Source organism: Vipera berus, assembly GCF_964194415.1.
Source record: "Vipera berus genome assembly, chromosome: 12".
NCBI classification, from domain to species: domain Eukaryota; kingdom Metazoa; phylum Chordata; class Lepidosauria; order Squamata; family Viperidae; genus Vipera; species Vipera berus.
Window position 1 is genome coordinate 8,010,820 of NC_138215.1, and position 23,364 is coordinate 8,034,183.

The 23,364-nt window shown below is 44.3% G+C and overlaps 2 protein-coding genes across 2 annotated transcripts in view; both read left to right on the forward strand.

Moving 5' to 3' along the window:
- The window catches only part of IGDCC4 (immunoglobulin superfamily DCC subclass member 4), a gene marked incomplete at its 3' end in the record, with an annotated part of 80,076 nt that extends 79,071 nt beyond the window's left edge, over window positions 1-1,005 (forward strand). Inside the window, 1 exon segment of the mRNA XM_081337606.1 lies at window positions 490-1,005. Coding sequence (XP_081193732.1) covers window positions 490-1,005 — 516 coding nt within the window.
- Window positions 1,006-9,551: 8,546 nt separating this feature from the next.
- Window positions 9,552-23,364, forward strand: part of IGDCC3 (immunoglobulin superfamily DCC subclass member 3) — a gene marked incomplete at both ends in the record, with an annotated part of 118,331 nt that continues 104,518 nt past the window's right edge. Inside the window, 2 exons of the mRNA XM_081337013.1 lie at window positions 9,552-9,563; window positions 12,327-12,546. Coding sequence (XP_081193139.1) covers window positions 9,552-9,563; window positions 12,327-12,546 — 232 coding nt within the window. The remainder of the gene's footprint in view (window positions 9,564-12,326; window positions 12,547-23,364) is intronic.

Below are 23,364 nucleotides of genomic sequence, written 5' to 3' on the forward strand. Positions count from 1 at the left end.
GCTTGAGCAGGGTCTGCAACATTGTCTAGGATGCTATACACCCTCTTCACGACCTGTTTTCCTTGTTGCCTTCTGGGAGGGGGGGGGCTCCGTGGTATCCGAAGCAGAACATCCCGATTCAGTCACACTTTTGTTCCATACAGTATCAACCTTGTGAACTCTAAAGCTTCCTCCTTTCATTATGCCTTCAAGATGGATAGCGATTAATATTTATATGTTACTTATAGGTAAGGGTGTAGGTCTATACATATGTTGTACATAGTATGTTTTTAAATGTGCATTATGTTTGTGTACACTTGAGAGCAAGTGACTAAATTTCACTTTCAATGTGTGCCGTTGTGCCCACAGGGGAAAAAAAATGACCATAAAGGTTATTATCATTAAATTGGGATTTTTGCTCTGACGGGGAGTTGGGTTTGTGGGTCTCAGTGGCCACGTCCATCTGTACACTTCTAAGAATCCTTGTTGTTGTTGTTTTTTACTCCTAAGAATGAAGCAAACAAGGAGCACCCGCCCAATAGCCTCAATCAACTGGAAGCTGAGGTCATTGTCCATTCGGATTTCTTAGCCTCCAACCGAGATTGTGGTTCCCAACTCCACATGCTGGAACTGGAACGGACTCCCTGTGAGGATGGTGAACCAGAACCATTCCCCACAGAAGACCTACCTGAACAGGTTTCTCATACCTCCTCTCAGCAGGATCTTAGTGTTATATCCCGGGACCAAGGTGACCAGAGTGAGCCTGGAGCAGCTGATACATTGCTAAAGATCAAGAAAGAGGCTCCTCAAAGAGCTTCCAAACCACATGGAGCAGATGGAGGGCTGCCCCAGCCTGGGGGGAGTGGGAACTCTGAATCATCTCACAAAGGGGAAGTGGACACCCAGCCCATCCTGTGTGATGCTCTTCCCACGGCCCAACCACAAGGCCTTCTGCATGGTGGCCTCACTAGTATAACTGACTTGCCTTTGGGGTTTGAAAATGCAGCATGTGTCCACCATCTTTGATGAGAGCTTTGATTACATTCTCAGCCGTGGCAGAGCTAGGAGAAACATAATAGCTATTAAGACTTAGGCCTTCATGGCACTAAATAGTCACATAACTCGCGGTTTGGAAGGGAAGGGTATTAGCTCCATGAGATTTTATAAGGAGGATCTTCCTCCCACTGAGTATTGTGTTCCGCTCTCTCTCTCTCTTTTCTTCCCAAGCCATTCTGCAACGGCTACTGAGAATCGGTGAACTTCATACCAATCATGAATTAATGTTGTGTTTCACAAGATCCAGGAGTAGGCAGCGTAAGGCCCATAGGCCTCTTCCCAGCCCACCGGCAAACATAACACCAGTTTACTACCAGGCTGCAGCTGTCACATAAATCGGTTGCTTTGAGAGGAAGATTGTTTCACGAAATGTCATGAGGTTGGTCCTGGAGTTGATCTGCTCTTCTGAATGGTGGATCAGATCTTAGGCGCCATTCTTCTACATCTCCAAAGGATGAAATGAAACAGAGATGGAGAGCAGTAAGTCAGATGGCCTCAGAAGATTCCGTAGAATCCCTTGTTCTGCTTTTGTAGGTGCTGATGTAGGACAAAAGCCAAAGGCGATTTTTTTCCAGCACTCACTGTTTTACTAAAAAGACACATCAGTCTCCAAACACAACACAGTCCATCATGAACTGTGAAAAAAATATTTGCATTAGACTAATAAAGATTTATATTTTTGCAAGGATCTTTTGATTAGGATAATTGTGGAAATATTTTCTTTCCCAGGTCTCAAAAAAACCTATCAGTTTTGTTTGACTAAAACCATCAAGTCACTTTTAACTCCCTTAAAAATCACTGCCAGTCTCTAGGCATTTCCACACAAAGCACCAAGGCAAAGTAGGGTTTGTTCATTTGTAGCTTAAGCATGTTGAGTGACCCCCACCCCACCCTTATGGTGTATAATCCATAGGTTATCGCTGAATGTGGCTTGCCAACCTAGCTAGTTTAGTTAGCAAACTCTGATAAAGAATAACTTGGCTTAGCATGTTGTGTGAACTCAGGCACTGAATCAGAGGAACATTCTCAACTGCCTGGCTGTGATTTTTTTTTCCTATTGGCTTCGAGATGGTTAGAGGTTTAGCTGAACACTCAACAAATACATCAATCATGTCAGCGTCCTGCTAGCATGTTCTGGCATTGTGGATTTGATGCAAAGTGTGGCTAGTGTAAATCACATCAGGACCACCTGCAAGTGTATTTTGCACCAGAGATGCCTGAGAGATGGACTGTGACTAGGAAACTTGTCATGCAACCACTGTGTTTGTACCTTAGCTCCAACAAGAAAAGAACTGAAGGCTTTCTTTATGATTAGGTTCCATTTTTTTGGCCAGTGGTTCCCCTATAATCAGAGCTGCTATGAAAAGTAGCATTGGTGCTGCAGTGAAAAACCTTCAGTCCAATGGCATTCTCTTGAAATAAGCATGATGTGGAACATAATTTACATTCCCCCCAATTCTAAAGGTGGACCATCTTGTATGGACCATCTTTCAGTGATGAAGTTTTTAAAACACAATACATGATTTAGATTCAGGAACAATGCAGTGGACTGTCTCTACTTGTCCTAGACCCCGCTACTGATACTTTTCTTGTTGCAATAATGTATGACCCATTGTGTAAATCCATTCCGCAGAGATTAGCAGAGAGTCCTCAGCTGGGGAGATCACCAAGGTCTTAGAGCAGGGGTGTCAAACTGCCAGCCCGCGGGCCGGAGCGTCACGGAGAAACCGCGCCCATCCCATTGCTGGCAATGGGAAAAAGTTCCGATATGTTGCGCGACATCACGTGATGTCGCGAGTTTGACATGTCTGTCTTAGAGCAATCTTGGAGTGGGTGCCGGAAAATGTGGATGTTGTAATCTTTATGAGTAGTGTGAACCTCCTCATTTGGTTGATTTTATTATCCATGGTTAAAGAAACATGGCTGAGTGTGATACAAAAACCACAGGTTTTCCTCCATCACCTGGTTAAGGAGATTTGACCCGCATGGGAGTTCCTTGTTACTGTGGCTTCAGTCTGCAGGACACTGAAACAATTAACCTGCTTAGGCTTTGAGATAGGCCTGGATCACACCGCACACTAAGCCGAAATCAAACTACCTGAATGAAAATTAGCCACGTATGTTCAGCCAGCCACTTGGTTTGTATAAATCATGGTTTAGAACCAGCATCTTTTCCCAAAGCCAACCACTTGTGGATTCTTCCATACACCATGGTGAAGCAAGCTTTGGTGGATCTTGCAAACCTAGCCTTATCATTGGGGTCTGAAGTGGATTGGATCCTTTCAGACTGGGGGGCTGTTGAAGATTTCTATGGAATCTTTCTATGGAATCTTTTGAAGAACTAGACAGATGACTCAACCATGTTTGTGGAGAGTCTCAGTCATCCAGGTCATAGTTGTCTCAAAGATATTTTTTTTAAAAAAGCAACTCAACTGTGTTGTTGTTGTTTTCCTTGAGGAGGAGGAGGAAGAAGAAAATGTTTCGCTTTCATCCAAGAAGCTTCATCGCTTCTGGCAGGATGGTGGGGGCTATGGAGGGATTCCACCACGGTTTTCCATTCTGATGCAACCCATTTTCTCAACCCCGGAGGTTCCTTTCTTGGAATGCAGCTTTTTTAAAAAAAAATGGTGTTGGCTTTTCCCCTCATCTTTGGGGTTTTGAGCAGAAAGCTCTCTCTCTGTCACAGATCTTGCTTCCGTGACGTAACATGACTCTTTTGTAAAGTAAGCGCTGCAATTTCTTATTACACACTCTGCAAGTGCTTCCAACAGCTTGTACTGAAAACTTGAGAAGTTTCTTCAGCCCCCTGGGTTGCCTCACAAATCTGTGCATTTAGGTTAGGAGGCTATTGGGGACTTTTCCCCACACCAGCCCCATTGAAGTGACCGGGATCTATGCAGGATTCCCTTTCTTTGCATTAGATTTCCAGGAGATGTTTCTGCCAACTTAGGCCTCTGAATTCTTGTACCTAATATTTTAGGTATTGGATCTCTCTCTTCCCTCTTTTTTTAATGTACCACAATGGGACACAGTGGCTCAGTGGGTTAGGACACTGAACTTGTCGATCAGAAGGTCGGCAGTTTGGCGGGTCGAATCCCGAGTGCCGCGTCCCAGCTTCTGCCAACCTAGCAGTTCGAAAGCACGTAAAAATGCAAGTAGAAAAATAGGGACCACTACGGTGGGAAGGTAACAGCGTTCTGTGCGCCTTTGGCGTCTAGTCATGCTGGCCACATGACCATGGAGATGTCCTCGGACAATCGCTGACTCTTCGGCTTTGAAACGGAGATGAGCATCGGCCCCTCGAGTTGGAAATGACTAGCACGCAGGTGCGGGGGAACCTTTACCTTTACCTTTACCTTTTAATGTATTTTTTTATTTCTTCAGAGCATCTTTATATTATTTAATTTTATATAAAAGAGGAAAAAAATAATAGTGTGTGTGTTCTAGCGTAGCCTCTTGACACCTCTTCTCTACTGTGTCTTCTCCCTTCCCCTTAACACAACTACCTCATGCTGTTTTTTGGTGTTTTGTTTTGTGCTCTTTTTTAAATGAAAATAAAGCAGTAGATTTTGCTCTTTGGTCATACTTTCTTCTTCTTTCTTTTTGTCTCCTGCTTTAAATGTTTGTAGAATTCACTGACACAGATTATGATAAATGTCGCTAAACAATATCAGAAATGGCCTGGTTTTTGTTGTTGTTGTTTGTTTTTTTTTGTTTTTTTTAAAAAAGAACAAATAATGATCGAAACACAGTTAATAGCAAGACATTCAGATTGCAGGGAGATGTTTAGTGACTTTGGAGGATCCAGCAACACCTTTTCCAACAGAGCCAGGCTGAGGCCAAAATGCCCTAAGCACAGCCCAACAGTGGTGCCCCTTGACCAGGGGTAGGCAACCTTGGCTCTTTTATGACTTGTGGGCTTCAACTCATGGCTCAGGAATTCTGGGAGTTGAAGTCCACAATTATAAAAGAGCCAAGGTTGCCCTTGGCCTTTCCATTTACTAAGGACCAGACATTAAAGCTGAATAAGTGCTGAGAACTAAGAAAGAGTTGAGGGCATGATAGCTAGAAACTCTGTGGTGCACCCTTCCCTTGAGGCCCTAAGCATGTGCCTATGTTCCTTAATGGTTTGTCCAAGGTTGTCTTCATCTTAGGAAGGAAGAGAATTGGGCATTAGGTTGGTTGATACACCAAGATAAATCCAATTCAATACCCCAAGATAAATCCAATTGGAGGTGATACCCCTGCCCCAAGACCATTACTCCAAATTTCACCCAAAGCACTTTTAGATCCAAAGCTAAGTGCCAGAGGCCTTGCTCAAGAGTTGGCCATTAAGTATCCATCAAGGTGTGTGTGTGTGTGTGTGTGTGTGTGCACAAGATCATAGTTTTTAAAATGGGCCATAATGATCTGAATGCATTAATAGACATAAGGGCTCTTGTTATTTCGGTGGGCTTAAGAACAAGTTTATTGTAGGAAGCGAAGTGCATTTCATCATAAACTGGGAGGTCTACTACCACTTTTTCAGAGTAACACATTTTATTTTGTGTAGCTAGCAGAACTTAATGCCTCTTAATAAATTCAGAGCACATGAAAAGGTATTAGCAAAATCCTGATTTTAATAATATTTTATTTCCGTTTTTCCTCCACCTTCCAAAAACGTAAAGTCATCTGAAGAGACTGACACCTTTGACTCATTTCTGTTACAGATTTTTTCTTTTCTTTTGTTTTGCTTTTTGATTGAGAAAATTGAACATTGGACAAATGTTTAAAAAGTAGAGAACAAGAAATCACGTACCCTGAATAAAAACAAAGTTTAAAATGTATAGGGATTTCCACATACATAAATATGGATACATCTGTTATGTTAAAAAGAAATACAACTTCTTTAATATCCATATTCAATATTTCTACTCAGGATAGCTTTTGCACAACAAAAATAAATCTCTTGGGGGGAAATGCTGACTGCATTTGAATAAATCATGGATGTTTAAAGATATTATATTTGACTATGTCCTGTATCCTTAGTTGTAGGGGTTTTCAATGTTACTAAATTTGACCAATCCAATTAAATGCACTTCTTCAATTTCCAGTGTGCTATAATTACAAAGTTTTCAGGCAGCATCAGAAACAAATCAGTTTCTCACATTGCATGAACAAAAATGTGTTAGGAATTATGAACAAATAAACCAATAGCAGAATTAACTCTGAAATACATTTTTCCAATTTCTTGAAATCCTTTGAACTGAAAAAAATGAGTTAGGTTTTGACACACATGAGTGTTTGCTTACAACTCTGACAATGACATTTAGAAAAGCTCCAATTTATACAGGATATTTCATAGTTTGATGCCCCCATGTGATCTTTATGGCCAGTTCATGAAACTGCTGAAGCAGATTTTAAAAGCGTGTTATGCTATAATCCGTTACAGTGAGATTCGTTGAAATCTCAGTTCATTCTCTGAAAGTTCTATAGGGCTTCACCTAACATCAAAAAAGATAATAGATAATAGATGATAAACATGATAGAAATACAGATGATAGATAATTGATAGATGGAAAAAGATAATAGATAGATAGATGATAGATGATAGATAGATAGATAGATAGATAGATAGATAGATAGATAGATAGATAGATAGATAGATAGATAGATAGATGATAGACATGATTGATAATATTACAATTCTCTTGAATTTAATTAAAGGTAATATGTACAATATTAGCCTTCAAACATTGTTCTAATCAAAATGGACAAGATCTAGTTAACATACTAGCAATTATTTAACAAATGGTTTGAAAGCAAGTGAAAACAGTTATAGATTATTCTGCAAGTAAAGAAAATGTACTAATCATTTTGCAACATTAATTCAGCTGTGACCTATTTCTATCAATAATCAGGTCCCTTAATTGTGAAACATCCATTATCTTCCTATTCTTCCTATTAAATATAGAAATATCCACATGTTAAAAGACGATCTTAATAAACAGGAGAAAAGAAAAATCAGAATCAAAAAACATTTCACTGAGATAATTGCTTGGGTTTGCATTGTTATGATCTTTTCAGCCACAGTTTAATTTCTAATTCATACTACAGTGCCTGGAATTATACCATACCACAAATGCCCATAAACCACAAACAAATTTAACCCAGCTAATGCCTCTGTTATTAAGTTACTCCTTTAAAAAAATGATGAAATGTACAACTCATGCTAAGCAACTGCCTATCGTCTCTAAGCCATGCTTCCAAGCTTAGTGTAATGATTGCTTACACAAAACATGAATTATCTCCATGTGTGAACCCCCTTGGTATAGTTCACCCAAGTCAATAAGCCAGTAAGGGTGAGTTGTTTTGGATAGGTGTGCTGTGTTTACACAGTTGTTAAATCTTTAGATTAGGGGTTCCCAAACTGGCTGCAGAATTCTGGGAGTTGAGGTCCACATGTCATAAAGTTGTCAAGTTTGGGAAGTCCTGCTTTAGATCATGCTTTGTGGACCACTAATATTTCTGGTATTCTGGTTGATAGAGCTAAAAAGCCCTTTTTTGAGATTTGCAAGGCCAGATGCTTAAGGTCCCCCCTTCACCTTCTCATACATAGAAAAAACCCTGATCTCATCCGATAAGCTCTCAGAATCCATTTTATTTCAAGGTCTTCTATCTTGTCAGACCAAGTTGCCCTGTCAAAGCATCCTTGTAGGAACAAGGCCATTAAAAATCTACTAAATTCCATCAAGCTTTTTCCCCAAATCAACTTTGGATTTATTTATTTTTTAAAAAAAGGAAACCAGGTAGAATCCATTCAGGCTTGGCTAACATTTACCTGTACAGATAACATAGTTCCCAGCTAATCTTATTGTAAATTGTAAGTATGTGCCATCTTGGTCTGGGAGACCCTAGCTGTTTTATGGAGTGGTGAGTACAGCTGGTGAGTAGTTTCCTACATTATGGTGAACCATAATGTGGTTTATTTGATTTGGGTTAGCATGTGATACAAACCTGTCTGTTGTGATTTGGAAATCATGGTTATGGCTTACAATTTAGCTAGTTGTGATTTATTTTAATTATCCACTATTAGCAAAACAATGGCTTGTGTGATGCAAGAACTCACAACTGGGTGTTCCTGTTCATCTGTCAGGCTCAAACAATCAGGACCATAGGTTAAGTTGCAGTTCAGAGTATTTACTGCTCAAGCCTATACCCAAGAATCTATTCAGCTAAATTTCAACACTAAATTGTCACCAGATAAGTGTCAATAGAATTCAAGAGGGATTGGATTAGACCATTTGTGGGAACATAATGATTCTAGACCAGGCATGTCAAACTGCCGGCCCACAGGCCAGATGTGTAGCGCCGAAACCGCACCCACCCGATTGCTGGCAATGGGGAAAAAGTCCCGATACATTGTGTGACATCACGTGATGTCATGGGTTTGACATGTCTGTTCTAGACTGATGACTCATTTAACTACACCTCCCAGCTCTGCCTGCTCTTCTACATCATCTCCATTAAGCCCATTGCTAATATTGGCAAAGTAGTCAAAAGTGGCCTATCTTATTTTGGTGGAATGTAATTGTAGCCTTTTGGTACTGTCCATGGTTTTCCCAGTTGCAATGTATGGCTGTGAAAGTTGGACCATAAAAAAGGCTGAGCGCCAAAGAATTGAGGCCTTTGAACTCTGGTGCTGGAGAAGACTCCTGCGAGTCCCTTGGACTGCAAGGCGATCAAACCGGCCAGTCCTAGAGGAGATCAACCCTGACTGTTCTTTAGAAGGCCAGATCCTGAAGCTAAGACTCAAATACTTTGGCCACCTAATGAGAAGGAAGGACTCACTGGAGAAGAACCTAATGCTGGGAAAGGTTGAGGGCAAGAGAAGAAGGGGACGACAGAGAATGAGGTGGCTGGATGGAGTCACTGAAGCAGTAGACATGAGCCTAAATGGACTCCAGAAGATGGCAGAGGACAGGAAGGCCTGGAGGAACGTTGTCCGTGGGGTCATGATGGGTCGGACAGGACTTCGCAACTAACAACAACAATTGTAGCCTCATGCACGATTAATACTTTCCCCCTCTAAAAGTAGCAATTGTTGCATTTTCTGCATTTCATTCCCTTTCCTCTGGTTTTTCGACTTAATTACCCATCAAAGTGCCTCTAATGCAGTTGGAATGGTTATTACCAGCTCGGGTCTAATCTGTTAGTGACAGGGGAATGGAATTCAGTAGCCGTTCTGTGGAGCGAACTGTTTTGCTTGGCTATCTCCATCAAGGGAAGGAATCTGGTTTCAATGTTTGGTAATCCCTCGTCCGGCTAGGGAGAAATGGTATTGTATGTCCTCTCCTTGAGATTTTGGCTCCTTTATAATTAGAACTGAGACTGAACCTATATGACTGAAGAAAATAACCCATAAATGCGTCATTTTAAGTATGAATACTTAGAATATTCTGATTGAAAGAAATGTGCCTGTACAGTATCTGGAAACTGTCTTATATATAGATCAGGCAAATAGGCTGAACCACCAAATGGCGTTAAGGGTAAGCTTGTGCAAGGGAAAATCCTTTGTAGAACATAAAATAACAGGGTTGGAAGGGACCTTGGAGGTCTTCTAGTCCAACCCTCTGATCAAGCAGGAGACTGTATACCATTTTGGATAAATGGCTACCCAGTCTCTTCTTGAAAACCTCCAATGATTTTTGCTGAGCGCTACGGTGGCTCAGTGGGTTAGGACGCTGAGCTTGTCGATCAGAAGGTCGGCAGTTTGGCGGGTCGAATCCCGAGTGCCGCATAGCAGAGTGAGCGCCTGTTACTCGTCCCAGCTTCTGCCAACCTAGCAGTTTGAAAGCACGTAAAAATGCAAGTAGAAAAATAGGGACCACTACGGTGGGAAGGTAACAGCGTTCCGTGCGCCTTTGGCGTCTAGTCATGCCGGCCACATGACCATGGAGACATCCTCTGACAAGCGCTGGCTCTTCGGCTTTGAAACGGAGATGGGCACCGACCCCTAGAGTTGGAAACGACTAGCACGCATGTGCGGGGGAACCTTTACCTTTACCTATGGGGTAACAGCATTCAATGCAGTTGATCCCTAAACTATTTAGACAAAACCACAGATTAAAGCTGCCCTCTGATGCTGGCTTAGCTAGGAATAAGTCCCACTGAAGAAAACGAGATTTACAGTATTTTGGAAGAAAAATGCACATTTGGATTGGTCCAAATGCTTGATAGGAAGTTGTTAATGTAACCCCTGGGCTCGGAAGGTGTATTTTGTGGTTTAGAAGTGGCAATAAAAACATCAATTTATGTAAGAGGAAAAAAAATTGTTCCTCCGTTAAATGCCAATTTCCAACTCTTAGGATTTTAGCCAAATTAACCCTCAGCAGGTGCTGGTCATGGCAGATCCCAGGTATTGAAGGAGGTGGGGGTGGAATCCTGCATATCAAGGAGAGAGCAGTACTCAAGGAAAGGCCATGGATGTACCCTGAGCAGTAAAAGCAGAATACAAGCAATTCTCTACTTACAACAGCTTGTTTAGTGACCGTTCAAAGTTATGGCCCTGAAAAAAAAGTGATGCATGACCATTTTTCACACTTACGACACGACCACCAGTGAGCCCAACATTTATGTTGCTAAGTGAAACATTTGTTAAGCGCGTTTTGCTCCACTTTAAGACCTTTCCTGCCCCAGTTGTTAAGTGGATCATTCCAGTTGTTAAGTTACTGACACAGTTCTTAAGTGAATTCTGGCTTCCCCGTTGACTTTGCCAAAAGATTGCAAAAGGGGATCACGTGACCTCAGGACACTGCAATGGTCATAAACATGAGTCAGATGCCAAGCAGCCGAACTTTGATCATGTGACCACGGCGATGCTGCAATGGTCATAAGCATGAGAAAGGGACATTTTTTTCAGCCCCGTTGTAATTTTGAATGGTCGCTGAATGAACTACCTTAAAACTACCTGTTTTAATATGCTGCAAATACATCCAGATAGTTCTGTTTATCAGGGATACTTGCAGGGCGTGGTCAAAAAAGTCAAGATGGCAGCCATGCCAATGCCATTGAAGCTCGGTGCACATAATGAAATAATGCTGTTTGAAGGTTTTTTGGGGTTTTTTTTGCTTATAATATGCTGTGGATCCTTCTGGATAGGGACCTTCCCAAGTGGCCCTCTGTTGTGCTGATTCTTTTCCCCCCTTGGTTTATTTTCTTTCCAATCACGTTTTGTTTGAAACCAAGCAGGTGAAGATACTCTCAGAAAAGTTTGGGTTTTATTGTGGGATCCCCAGCGACACTCCTGCAAAGAGGGGTGCCCCCATCTGGGAATGCCTGCTGTAGAGCAGTGAGAAAGCCGGCCAACCCAACCGCTGTAACGCATAGCCCCACTCCTTTCAGTCTCCATTGCCTCCCTCCAAGTGTGTGTGTGTGTGTGTGTGTGTGTGTGTGTGTGTGTGTCACCCGGGCACCAACCTGGCCCAACTACCAGATGTGCAGGCTTGCAGTTCCCATCATCCCTATCCAGCCCAGGCACATGGGAACCGGAGGCCTGGCCAAACAGCCACCGTTCCAGTTTTTCTCAGGCTGGGTTTTCTAGCCTGCGCGGAGCAGGGGAGATGGGTCAGCACCCTCGCTCCGGTTCGGCTTCTCCACCGCCGCCCTCCTGGCATTGCCCACCTCCCCAAATCTGCTACCTCGAGCTCCTTCATCTCCCCCAGCCCTAAGCAGGACCCCCCTGCACGAGGAGGGGGTAGGGTGGTGGTCCGGGGAGGAAAAAGACTCAGGCGCACCCCATGCCCGGCTGCACGTGCGCGCGGAGGGAGGGGGGAGGGTGTGTGTGTGTGGGGGGGGGTCGGCTTTTCTTTGCGCCGCCTTTCGCCCCCCTCCCACTCCCTCCCTCGCTGCCCAGGACCGCGGGCGCCGTTGGGCTGGTCCAGGAGCGCCTGGAGAAAGGCGGGAGGGGGGGTCTCTCGCCCGGGCCGTCCACTTGCCCCGCCGGCCGTTGCTCGCCTTTGTTCTGCCCCTTCGCGGGCCTCCCGAGGGAGGGGCTTGAGCCGGGGGGGGGCGGGCGGGAGCGAGAGGCCAGGCTGGGCGCAGCAACCGCAGCAACACCAGTGGCAGCCCGGAGCGCACCAGGCGAGGATGCTGCCGCCCGGCAAGATGGCGCAAGGCGACCCCGGCCCCTGCCCGAGGAGGGGGCTCTAGCTCGGCCTTCGGGAGCCCAGCCTCGGGACACCCCCCCACCCCACCCAAGCCGGCTTCTTTCCCCCCACCCCACCCCCACCCCGCATCCCTTGCGCTCGCAGCCTCGGACGGGCGCTTTGTCCGCCGCCCTCGCCTCGCCGGAGCAAGGCGCCCCACCCAGCCCCGCCGCTCCTTCGGCCTCGGCTCGCCGTGGGAGGCTCCGGGCGGCGCTGGGGCTGAGAGCCACCGCCGACCCCCGCCCGGAGCCAATGGCTTCTCCGCCGGCGCCGCCTCGCTCGCTCGCCTGCCTGCTGCTGCTGCTACTGCTGGCGCTGGGAGCAGGTAAGCGCGACCGCCCCGGGGCGGCGGGTGGGGAGGGCGAGGCGCGCCGGGGAGACGGAGGGGGTGGGGGTGGGGTGGGGGGCTCGGGGGTCGGAGAAGACCGGGGAGCCAGGCGCCCTTCCGTCGGCCTTGCTTTCAACTTGGGAACTTGGATCAGGGAAGGTTCTTTCTTTTTCTTTCTTTCTTTCTTTCTTTCTTTCTTTCTTTCTTTCTTTCTTTCTTTCTTTCTTTCTTTCTTTCTTTCTTTCTTTCTTTCTTTCTTTCTTTCTTTCTTTCTTTCTTTCTTTCTTTCTTTCTTTCTTCTCTTTTTCTCTCTCCTTCCTTCCTTCCTCTTGCCTCTCCTTTCACACCTCTTTCTCTCCTTTCTTCCTTTCTTCCACTTGCTCTCCTTCCTTCCTTCCTTCCTTCCTTCCTTCCTTCCTTCCTTCCTTCCTTCCTTCCTCTCTTGCTCTCTCTCCTTCCTTCCGCCCTCCCTCCCTCTCTCCCTTCCTTCCTTCCTCTCTTGCTCTCTCTTTCCTCCCTCCCTCCCTCCCTCCCTCCCTCCCTCCTTCCTTCCTTCCTTCCTTCCTTCTCCTGTCCTATCTTCTTCTCGCCTTCCTTCCCTTCCCTTCCCTTCCCTTCCCACCAGATTGGGGCATCCGCTCCGCACCCTACCCGACCGGTGGCCTGCCTTCCCCCGCGCCTTTCCCGCTCCTCGCCGCTGGCTGCTGGGTTTGGGATCCCCCTCCCCTCTCTAGAAAGCACATGGTTCTGTCAACAAGGCCTCTTCCAAGGAGGGAAAAGTGCCAAGGAGCAGTAAATAAACCGCGTCCGCGCTCTGCCTGGGCGCTGCCGGGAGCCTGGGAGCGCGTTGAAGGCGGCTGGCTGCTTCGCGGCTCCGCTCTTTCCTCGCCTGCTGCCGCTTCTGCTTCTTGCTCCCGGACGAGTTCGCACAATCCGCTTAACCCAGTTACCGAAATAGCCCATTGCCTCGCTTGGCATAAGGAGGAAAAAGCGTGAAATTAACCTCATGGGATGGCATGGCTCTGCAGCTTTGGCTAAGCTGCAAAACCAGCCAGGCTTAACTTGAAGGAAAATTCACCTGTCGTGGGAACGCATCTGCCAGGGTTGCAGTGAAATATGGTGAGGAGTCCTGGGATGCCTTGTCGGGCAAGTCGGAACTGGGCAGTGGCCAGCTTAATCCAGTGAGGCAGTTGGCAGGCAGAGGCCCCAGGAGTAGCTTGGCCCTGGCAGAAGTATCCTCTCTTTGGACAAGGAAGATGTGTTGAGGTTCTCAGTGGCTCTGGGCTACTCCTCGGATTATAAACCAGATTATAAACCGGCCTGTAATAGTGGCATCGCTTCTCATCCAAGAAGCTTGTTGAATGAACTGAAGAAGTTTCTTGGATGAGAAGCGAAACATTTTCAAAGAAAAAAAAACCCTAAGAAAATCCAGTTGCCTTTTGAAAAAGCACCTTTGGAACAACCATGACCTGGATGATTGAGAATCTCCATAGACATTCTCCCCTCTCCTTTCTTTCTTGGGACTTCCAGTACCCCTGAGCATGATAAGAGTTCCCCCTGCTGCTTCAATTTATTGAAACCAAGCCACAACTTTGCAATTGTAACTGGGAACACTTTTGTGAGTCCTCATTTTTTTTTAAAAAAAAAATTCAGCCAGGGATATCTGCAGGGTGTGGTCAAAAAAGTCAAAATGGGGGACCCCAACAGCATGATTGAGTCCCCCATTTTCTTATTTGTGACAGGCTCTGTGGATTCTGAATTCAGCAAAATTGTGGGATTTCTTCTCAGCTCAGTGAACAGGCTGGGTCTCTTCTCTTCTCTTCTCTTCTCTTCTCTTCTCTTCTCTTCTCTTCTCTTCTCTTCTCTTCTCTTCTCTTCTCTTCTCGTCCCTCAATCTCTCTCTTCCCCCTCTCTCCCTCCCCCCTCTTTCTCTCCCCCCTCTCCTCACTTGAAGTTTGTCCTTGAGTGCAATAATAAAAAAAATCTGGATATTCCTATAAATCCAGGAGACCCCATTCACGCACTTGCCATTTAAAACAAATCAAGGAAACTGATCCAATGGGGCAAATCTCAATTGGTCGGCAATAGAACTAATTTCCTTTGGAAAAGGGTGGAATCAGCTCTCCTCCAAAGGCTGATGAATTAGATTTTCCAGTTCATGCTTTGGATAAGAAAAAGAGTGATTAATGGCACCCTGGCTATCCTGTGGGTAATGGTGAATTAATTAATCCAGAATAAAAGGACCGGAGGTGTGGGCACACATGCGTGTAAGGAGCTGGCTATTGGCTGTAATGGTCAAAGGAGGGAGGGCCATTCTCCTCCTCCCATCCCCGCTAGGCAGATTTTTTTTTTTTGAGGCATCTGGGTGACTTCTGTTGAAAACAGGATGGTGGAGTGCACAGACTCTGTGTTTTGGTTTTGTAAGAGACGTTTATGGTTGAATGATACAGGATTTGGGAGGGATATTGGCAGAGAGACTACATTTTACGAGGAAAAAGAAATCTAATCCAATGGACTTTATTTCTGAAAAAGCTACTATTTACTAAGGATATTTTTTGGATGTGTGAACGTTTGGAATTAGTTTTTGTACATATCTCAGTGGGTGGCTGTACATTCAATCAAATGGTGGATTTTTAATCCTTTGTGCCTGGTGTTAATCGTGTGAGCTGCACAGTTCAGTGTGCTAAGAGGCACTCTCTTTCTGTGTGGTTACTTTGTGGTGTTCCTTTATAGAGGTAGTCCTTGACTTACGACCATAATTGAGCCCAAAATTTATGTTGCTAAGCAAGACAGTTGTTAAGTGGAGTTCTGTCTCATTTTGCGACCTTTCTGGCCACAGTTGTTAAGTGAATCACTGCAGCTGTTATGTCAGCAACATGATTGTTAAGTGAATCTGGCTTCCCCATTGACTTTGCTCGTCAGAAAGTCTCAAAAGGGGATCCAGGACACTGCAGCCGTCATAAATGTGAGTCACGTTGCCCAGCGTCTGAATTTGGATCCCGTGAACATGGGGATGCTGCAACAGTTGCAAGTGTGAAAAACAGCCACAAGTCTCCTTTTTCAGTACTGTTCTAACTTTGAACAGTCACTAAATGAGCTCTTGTAAGTCCAGGACTATCTGTGCCTAAAAAGCTGCTGTTTTTTGGGGGGAGAGCTTTGATCAGAACCAGCGTGTTTAGTCTGTGGTTCAGTCCTGCGAATCCATGCAGGACTGGGTTTTATCCGACGAACTTTGTTTCTTAACGAAGGATAAAGAAAAGCATCTCGGGTGAACGTAATTTAGCGAAGGCGAAAAGACAACAGCTGTAAATTACCCCTTCCTCAGCTGAAAATAAACTACTAAATTCACTTTGTCTTTGGAATCCGGCGTTAAGCCCCTGAACGTGAAAGTGGTAGAATCACAAGTTGCTACACTAACATAATTGGGTGAAATGATGGCTTAAACTCTCTCCGGGAAAGTAGAATGAAAAACCGTGCAGGAGATTACGATGTTTCCCCCCTGATCCTTGAAAATAATATGCTTTATTGCAATGCTGGGAATTATTTCTGACAAATGTAAGAGCCCTTTTTCTGACTCCGCCCACCGAAGCCCCCGTGGAACATCAGAACATTAAAAGGTTTTCCCAGGGAACCACTGAACAGAAACCTGGGTTGTTTTACAGCTGGTTGCCTTTTTGGGCTCTGCCAACCACTGCTGCTCTCCATCTCCTAAGTACGTAGCCAATAAAGCAGAGAGCTCCAACCTTTTGGGGACCGGTTGCAACGTGGAGAGAGCTTTTTTGCTGACCAGAGGGGGCGTGGTTTTGTGTGCTTTCCTGCATACCGTGGATGGGGCTTTGCTTGTTTGTGCAGACCGGTTGCTGGCATGCCACAGCCTGGTGCTGGTCTATGGAACGGGGTTGGGGGCCCCTGCAAAAAAGGATACAGATAGTCCTCGGTTTACAGCAACAACGGAGCCCAAAATTGACCTTTGGGAAGTCGGTGGACAAAAATGCCAAATCCAATCTAAGCATCTGGATGACTGTGTGCTGAACCATAAGAATGAAAAAAAAAGAACAACTCTATAGCTTCCTAAAAGGGACGCGGTGGCTCAGTGGGTTAGGATGCTGAGCTTGTTGATCAGAAGGTCGGCAGTTTGGCGGGTCGAATCCCGAGTGCCGCGTAGCAGAGTGAGCGCCTGTTACTCGTCCCAGCTTCTGCCAACCTAGCAGTTCGAAAGCACGTAAAAATGCAAGTAGAAAAATAGGGACCACTACGGTGGGAAGGTAACAGCGTTCCGTGCGCCTTTGGCGTCTAGTCACGCCGGCCACATGACCACGGAGACGTCCTCGGACAAGCGCTGGCTCTTTGGCTTTGAAACGGAGATGAGCACCGGCCCCTAGAGTTGGAAACGACTAGCACGCATGTGCAGGGGAACCTTTACCTTTACCTTATAGCTTCCTACATGACAATTGAACTCAGCTCTCACTTTTGCAAGCCGTCTGGCTAAGAATGATGGAAACCTGTGTGCAGTTGGCCTTAACCTATCTCCACAACTGAGCCACAGATTTCTCTTGCTAAGCACTGCAGTTGTTCAGTGAGTTGCACCCCATCTTATGACCCTTTTTTTGCCTTGTTGTTAAGTGAATCCTGGGGTTGCGAAGTGAATACAGCTTCCCTCACTGACTTTGTTTGCCAGAAGGTCACAAAAGGGGAATCATGTCACCCTGGGACGCTGCAACCGTCATAAATGCGAGTCAGTTGCCAGACGTTCGAATTTTGATTGTGTGACCATGGAGACGTGAAAAACGGTCATAAGTCAATTTTTTTTAAAGTGCCTTTGCAACTTTGAACAAATGGTTGTAAATCAAGGACTACTTGTAGGGTGGTGGGTGAGGATGAACAGAAACGCATGCAAAGTAACAATGCGACACTGTTGCCCATAAAGTACAGGCTTACGACAGTTCATTTAGTGACCGAAGTTACAACAGCACTGAAAAAGTGAATTATGTCCATTTTTCGCTTATGACCATTGCAGCACCCCCATGTTCACGTGATTTACATTTGGATGCTTGACATCTGCTTCCTATTTACGACAGTTGCAGTGTCCCAGAGTTGTGTGATCCCCTTTTGCAACCTTCTGATAAGGAAAGACAATGAGGAAGCCCGATTCATTTAAAAGCCATGTTATTAATTTAACAACTGCAGCAATTCACTTAACAAATATGGCAAGAAAAGTCATAAAATGGGGCAATACACACTTAACAAATTTCTTACTTAGCAACATAAATTTTGGGTTCAGTTGTGGTCATAAGTCAAGGACTACCTGTAATACACTGTTCTCATTATTCAGCCAATAGTATCATATCGAATGGCGATATATATAGATAGATAGATAGATAGATAGATAGATAGATAGATAGATAGATAGATAGATAGATAGATAGATAGATATAGATATAGATATAGATGATATAGATATAGATATAGATATAGATATAGATATAGATATATAGCCTTGAGACAGGCCAAAACAGGAATGAAAGAGTTAAGTAGCAAGGTGCTTTCAAAAAAGCATTCACAAATACTTTATATATATATATATATATATATATATATATATATATATATATATATATATATATATATATATATATATAACATGCAGATCTTAATTTTATAGACAGAAGCTATTATCTCTGGCTAAGAGGATTGGAGAAGCAGGTGACCCCTTTGCCAGCCAGATGGGACATTGACGGGGTTAAAGTGTCAAATTTTCTGATACAATAGTTGAATTTGCAAGTTATTTTTGTAAGGTTTTTTTTGGTAAAAACAAAAGCACCATGTCTGCTACAATCTCTCCGTAATCACAACAACAGCTAAGAAGAAAGGATCAGAGAGGAAGACAGGAAGAAGGGATTGCTTTAGAGAGGCAGAGAAAGAATATAGTGATCTTATTTAAGTGGAGATCAGATGCTTTCCGGGAAATAAATATTAAAGGGGCCGGGTAACTGATTTCAGCAAAATTAAATTCCCAGGAAAAGTAGAAAGAGCATTTATGCTGGGCTCTGGTGTGGTGTAACGCACTGGTAATAATTAGGCAACTCTGATTGTTAGCATGATGTTAGCCTGTCACAATGTCAGGGGAGATAAGAGCATGCAATTAAGATGATTGAAATAATGATGGTTTTTTTCTTCTTTCTTTCTTTCTTTCTCTCTCTCTCTCTCTCTATTCCCCCCCTGACAAACTCTCGAAAGCCAAACCCTTCCTAAATGCGAAACACCAGACAGCTAGTACTGGTATCAGAAAGAATAGTAATTAAAAGAAATAATCAGCCATTTTGGTTTTGTAAGTGGGCAGGATTAGGGGTCATGATATGAAATATTGTAAACTTCTGTGGAATTGAAAATGGCAAATTCCCCTTTCCTTTGCAAGATCTGAGTGAATGCAGATTTCTCAGGAGGGAAACCTGAGGCTGACGGGAATCCCTCAGTGTTTGCTTTGACAAGGCAATGTAGTTGGAAGTTGCCAATGCTTTTTTTGTAAAAGAAAAAGGTGCCGGAACTCACACATGTCATACAACCCGCCTTGCCTACCCTACAAGGTTCCATCCAAAAAAGGTGCTGGAACTCCGTTCTGAGCGTTCTATGAGAAAAAAAGCCCTGGAAGTTGCACATCTGTGGGTCCTTCTCTCCATAGTATTGTTAATGGCTATACGGGTAGTCCTCAATTTACGACCACAATTGAGCCTAACATTTCTGTTGCTAAGTGAGGCAGTTAAGTGATATTTGCCCCATTTTGCCACCTTTCTGTTGCTAAAGTGAGGCAGCTGTTAAGTGAATCACTGCAGTTAAGGTAGCAAGACAGTCGTTAAGTGAATTTGGCTCTCCCCCATTGACTTTGCTTGTCGGAAGGTCGCCAAAGGTGATCACATGACCCCCGGGACACTGCCACCATCATAAATATGAGGCATTTTCCAAGTGTCTGAATTTCGACCACGTGACCACGGAGCTGCTACAACGGTCTTGTGAGGGGGGAAAAAAGAGTCGTAAGTCACTTTTTTCAGTGCTGTTGTAACTCTGAACGGTCAGTAAATGAGCTATTGTAAGTCGAGGACTACCCCGTAACACTCCATTAGCACATATCTCTGAAGAAAAGATCTCTTTCACCTCTTTCCTTAACCATGCTGGTTTGCAAGTCCTGCAGGCTTAGAACTTCTATGGCAGGGGTAGGCAACCTCGGCTCTTTTGTGACTCATGGACTTACAACTCCCAGAAGCTGGCTCAGGAATTCTGGGAGTTGAAGTCCATGAGTCATAAAAGAGCCGAGGTTGCCTACCCCTGTTCTATGGCATTGAAGTTCTGAATTGCCCTAATATCACAGAGGGAAAAGTTTAATGTTTTCAGTTCCGAAACTGTCAAATCACAATTTTTCTGGGCTAGGGATTGCACTCCCGTTTTGTGGGGAGGGGAGGGAACGGATGTCGTGATATCACTGGAGTTGTTGGGTCAAATTTTGGGGTATTCAAAGACTCAGCCTTGGAATTGACAGATATCAAAGTGGTGGCGAGCTCTGCTGCCTTTTAGGATCAACCATCAACAGCAGTCAAGAAATATACTGCGGTCTTTAGTATATTTCTGCTACCCTTGGTAGACCAATCCTGATGGCCTTGGAAGAGATCAGAATCCTGCAAACCATGGCATTCCCCATGACGCTCTACAGAAGTGAAAGTTGGACTTTAAAGAAGCAGAATAAGAAGAGCATTGGTGCGTTTGAACTTTGGTGTTGAAGAAGACTCTTGAGAATAACACGTACAGCCAAGAAAGCAAAAGAACGGTTCATTAAACAAATCAACCTAGAATTCTCACTTGAGACACAAATGACAAGGCTGAATTTTTTTTTATTTTAATCCCATTTATATCCCGCCCTTCTCCGAAGACTCAGGGCGGCTTACAAGCTTAGCAGTAGCCTTCATTCTATGTATATGCCTGCTTATTAGGGCTTTCACACACACCCCAAGCGGCATTATTACAAAGTCAGCTTAATTGCCCCCAACAATCTGGGTCCTCATTTTACCTACCTGGGAAGGATGGAAGGCTGAGTCAACCTTGAGCCTGGTGGGACTCGAACCTGCACTAATTGCAGGCAGCTGGTGTTACTTAAGGAGGCATTAGCCCACTGCTCCTACTTCGGACACGTTATGTGATGATCCAGTTCTGGAAAACGGACTTATGCTGGGAAAGGTGGAAGGAAAAAAGAAGAAAAGGATGGACCATCAGCAAAGTAGACGGACTCAGTTACAGCGGCAATGGATGCAACCTGAAAGAACAAGTCAGGGGCAGATTGCTATGGAGAAAACCTATAGGTTTTTATCAATAGACAAAGAACAGAAAAGAGCAACAAAGATGTTTAGGGGATTGGAGGCTAAAACGTATGAAGAACAGTTGCAGGAACTGCGTATGTCTAGTCTAATGAAGAGAAAGATTAAGGGGAAAACATGATAGCAGTCTTCCAATATTTGAGGGGCTGCCACAAGAAAGAGGGGAGCATCATTCCTCCAAAGCACCTGAGGCCAGGACGAGAAGTAACAGAATTTATCAAAGGGAAATGCAACCTAGAACTAAGTAGAAATTTCCTGACAGAACAATTAATCAGTGGAACAACTTGCCTCCAGAAGTTGTGGGTGCTCCAACATTGTAGGTTTTCAAGAAAAGGTTGGATAGTCATTTGTCAGAAATTGTATATAGTCTCCTGCTTGAGCAAGGGGTTGGACTAGAAGACCTCCAAGGTCCCTTCCAACTCTGTTATTCTGTTATTCTATATGAGTGGCACATAAGTTGACCCATCAATTTACATTTTTGAAGCTTCTGGCCGCATTGTGCCTTAACCCCCTCTTCCAGCAAACCTGGGAACACAATTTCTTCTGTAGATCTGGGGATTTTTAAGGGGTGAATTGGGGATCTTTGTAGCTGAGCACGTTTTAAGGTGTTCATTTTTGGCCCTTTACTATACTTCACTTTCTAAGTTGGCAACCTGTGACCTCATTTTGGCACCAAGCCCCAGATGGAGTCATTATTTACTTTGCAAGTTTGGAGCATTTGTTTGGGTAACTGTGCTTACATTTTGATGGGCTAGTTCAGAGTCGTATAAAGAATTCTTTGGCACTGATACATCTGCTTTTATTTATTTGTTTGTTTTTATTTCATACTTCTTAACACTCCAACTCCCTCACATGGGAGACTGGTTTTCCAAGTGCTGAAGAGAAAAATTCCCTGGCTGCATTCTTTCCTTTGGACTGGATGATTATTGAAGATACTAAATTAAGGAAGCAAATGTCTATGGAGATTCTCAGTCATCCAGGTCATGTTGTCCCAAAAATGTTGTGTTTTTTTTTCAAAAGGCAACTGGACTTTCTTGTTTTTTTTCCTTGAAGACATTTCGCTTCTCCTCCAACTCCCATTTACAACACAGACCTTTCAGCAGTACCAGGAGGGTTCCACACCCATCTGCACTATTCAGGTGACCCTGAGGGCAGAGATAAACCTCAACAACTCTCAGAAAGAGTGCTAAGGACCAGATGACTGCCAGGAATATAAATCCTTCCATTCTCCACCCTTCAGTCAGAACTGAAGAAGCTTCTTGGATGAGAAGCGAAACATCAAGGAAAAACCAAGTCCAGTTGCCTTTTGGAAAAACGCATCATTGGGTTTGATGGCCAAACATTTGGGGTGCAGAAAGGCCCACAGGCTGGAGCACTGACCAAAAATGACTGTGGCAGCATGACGAATATTGATGTGGTTAGAAACCTTGAAGGTTCTTGTGTTAGGAGGGTGCTGTTTTAAAGTGTTGGGATATAGTTTTTCAAATGGTGCAGAAGCTGCTTTAGGATTTGGGGACTTAGACTAATGTTTTCGAAGGATACCAGCTGTCCTCATTTTGCAGCCAAACTCTCAAAGAGGCCAAAATCACCGTAGGCAAATAAAAACATCCTAAACTTCCACCTGAGATTTTCAAAAGCTTTTGTCATGACAAATGTGCAAATTTTGAACGGGCCACACCGGTTATAGGCTGTTAGTGCAATTTTATGTCCTTCGTGCTGTCATAAATTGTCATAAATTGAGGAGGGGGTTGCCAGTCAGGCCACTGAAATTAAGAGGGGCAACCGGGAGGATGCAGTGCTCCAAGGAAGAGTTTCATAGGGTCTCTCTCGTCACCCATTTTTATTTTATTTTATTTATTTTATTTTAATTCCATTTATATCCCGCCCTTCTCCGAAGACTCAGGGCGGCTTACAAGCTTAGCAGTAGCCTTCATTCTATGTATATGCCTGCTTATTAGGGCTTTCACACACACCCCAAGCAGCATTATTACAAAGTCAGCTTAATTGCCCCCAACAATCTGGGTCCTCATTTTACCTACCTCGGAAGGATGGAAGGCTGAGTCAACCTTGAGCCTGGTGGGATGCGAACCTGCACTAATTGCAGGCAGCTGGTGTTACTTAAGGAGGCGTCAGCCCACTGCTCCACCAAGGCTCTTGTTTTCCCCCAAATGTAATCATATTGCAAATTTCTGTCTTAGTCTCTAACAGCTTTTCTCTGCAAACCTTACATATAGATAGTTCTTGACTTATGACCACAACTGAGCCCAAAATTTCTGTTACTAAGGATGACGGTTGTTAAGTGAGTATGGTCCCCTTTTATGACTATTTTTGCCACAGTTGTTAAGTGAATCTGGCTTGCCCATCGACTTTGCTTGTCATAAGGTCGCAGAAGGGGATCACATGACCCCGGGATACTGCAACCGTCATAAGTATGAGTCAGTTGCCAAGCGTCTGA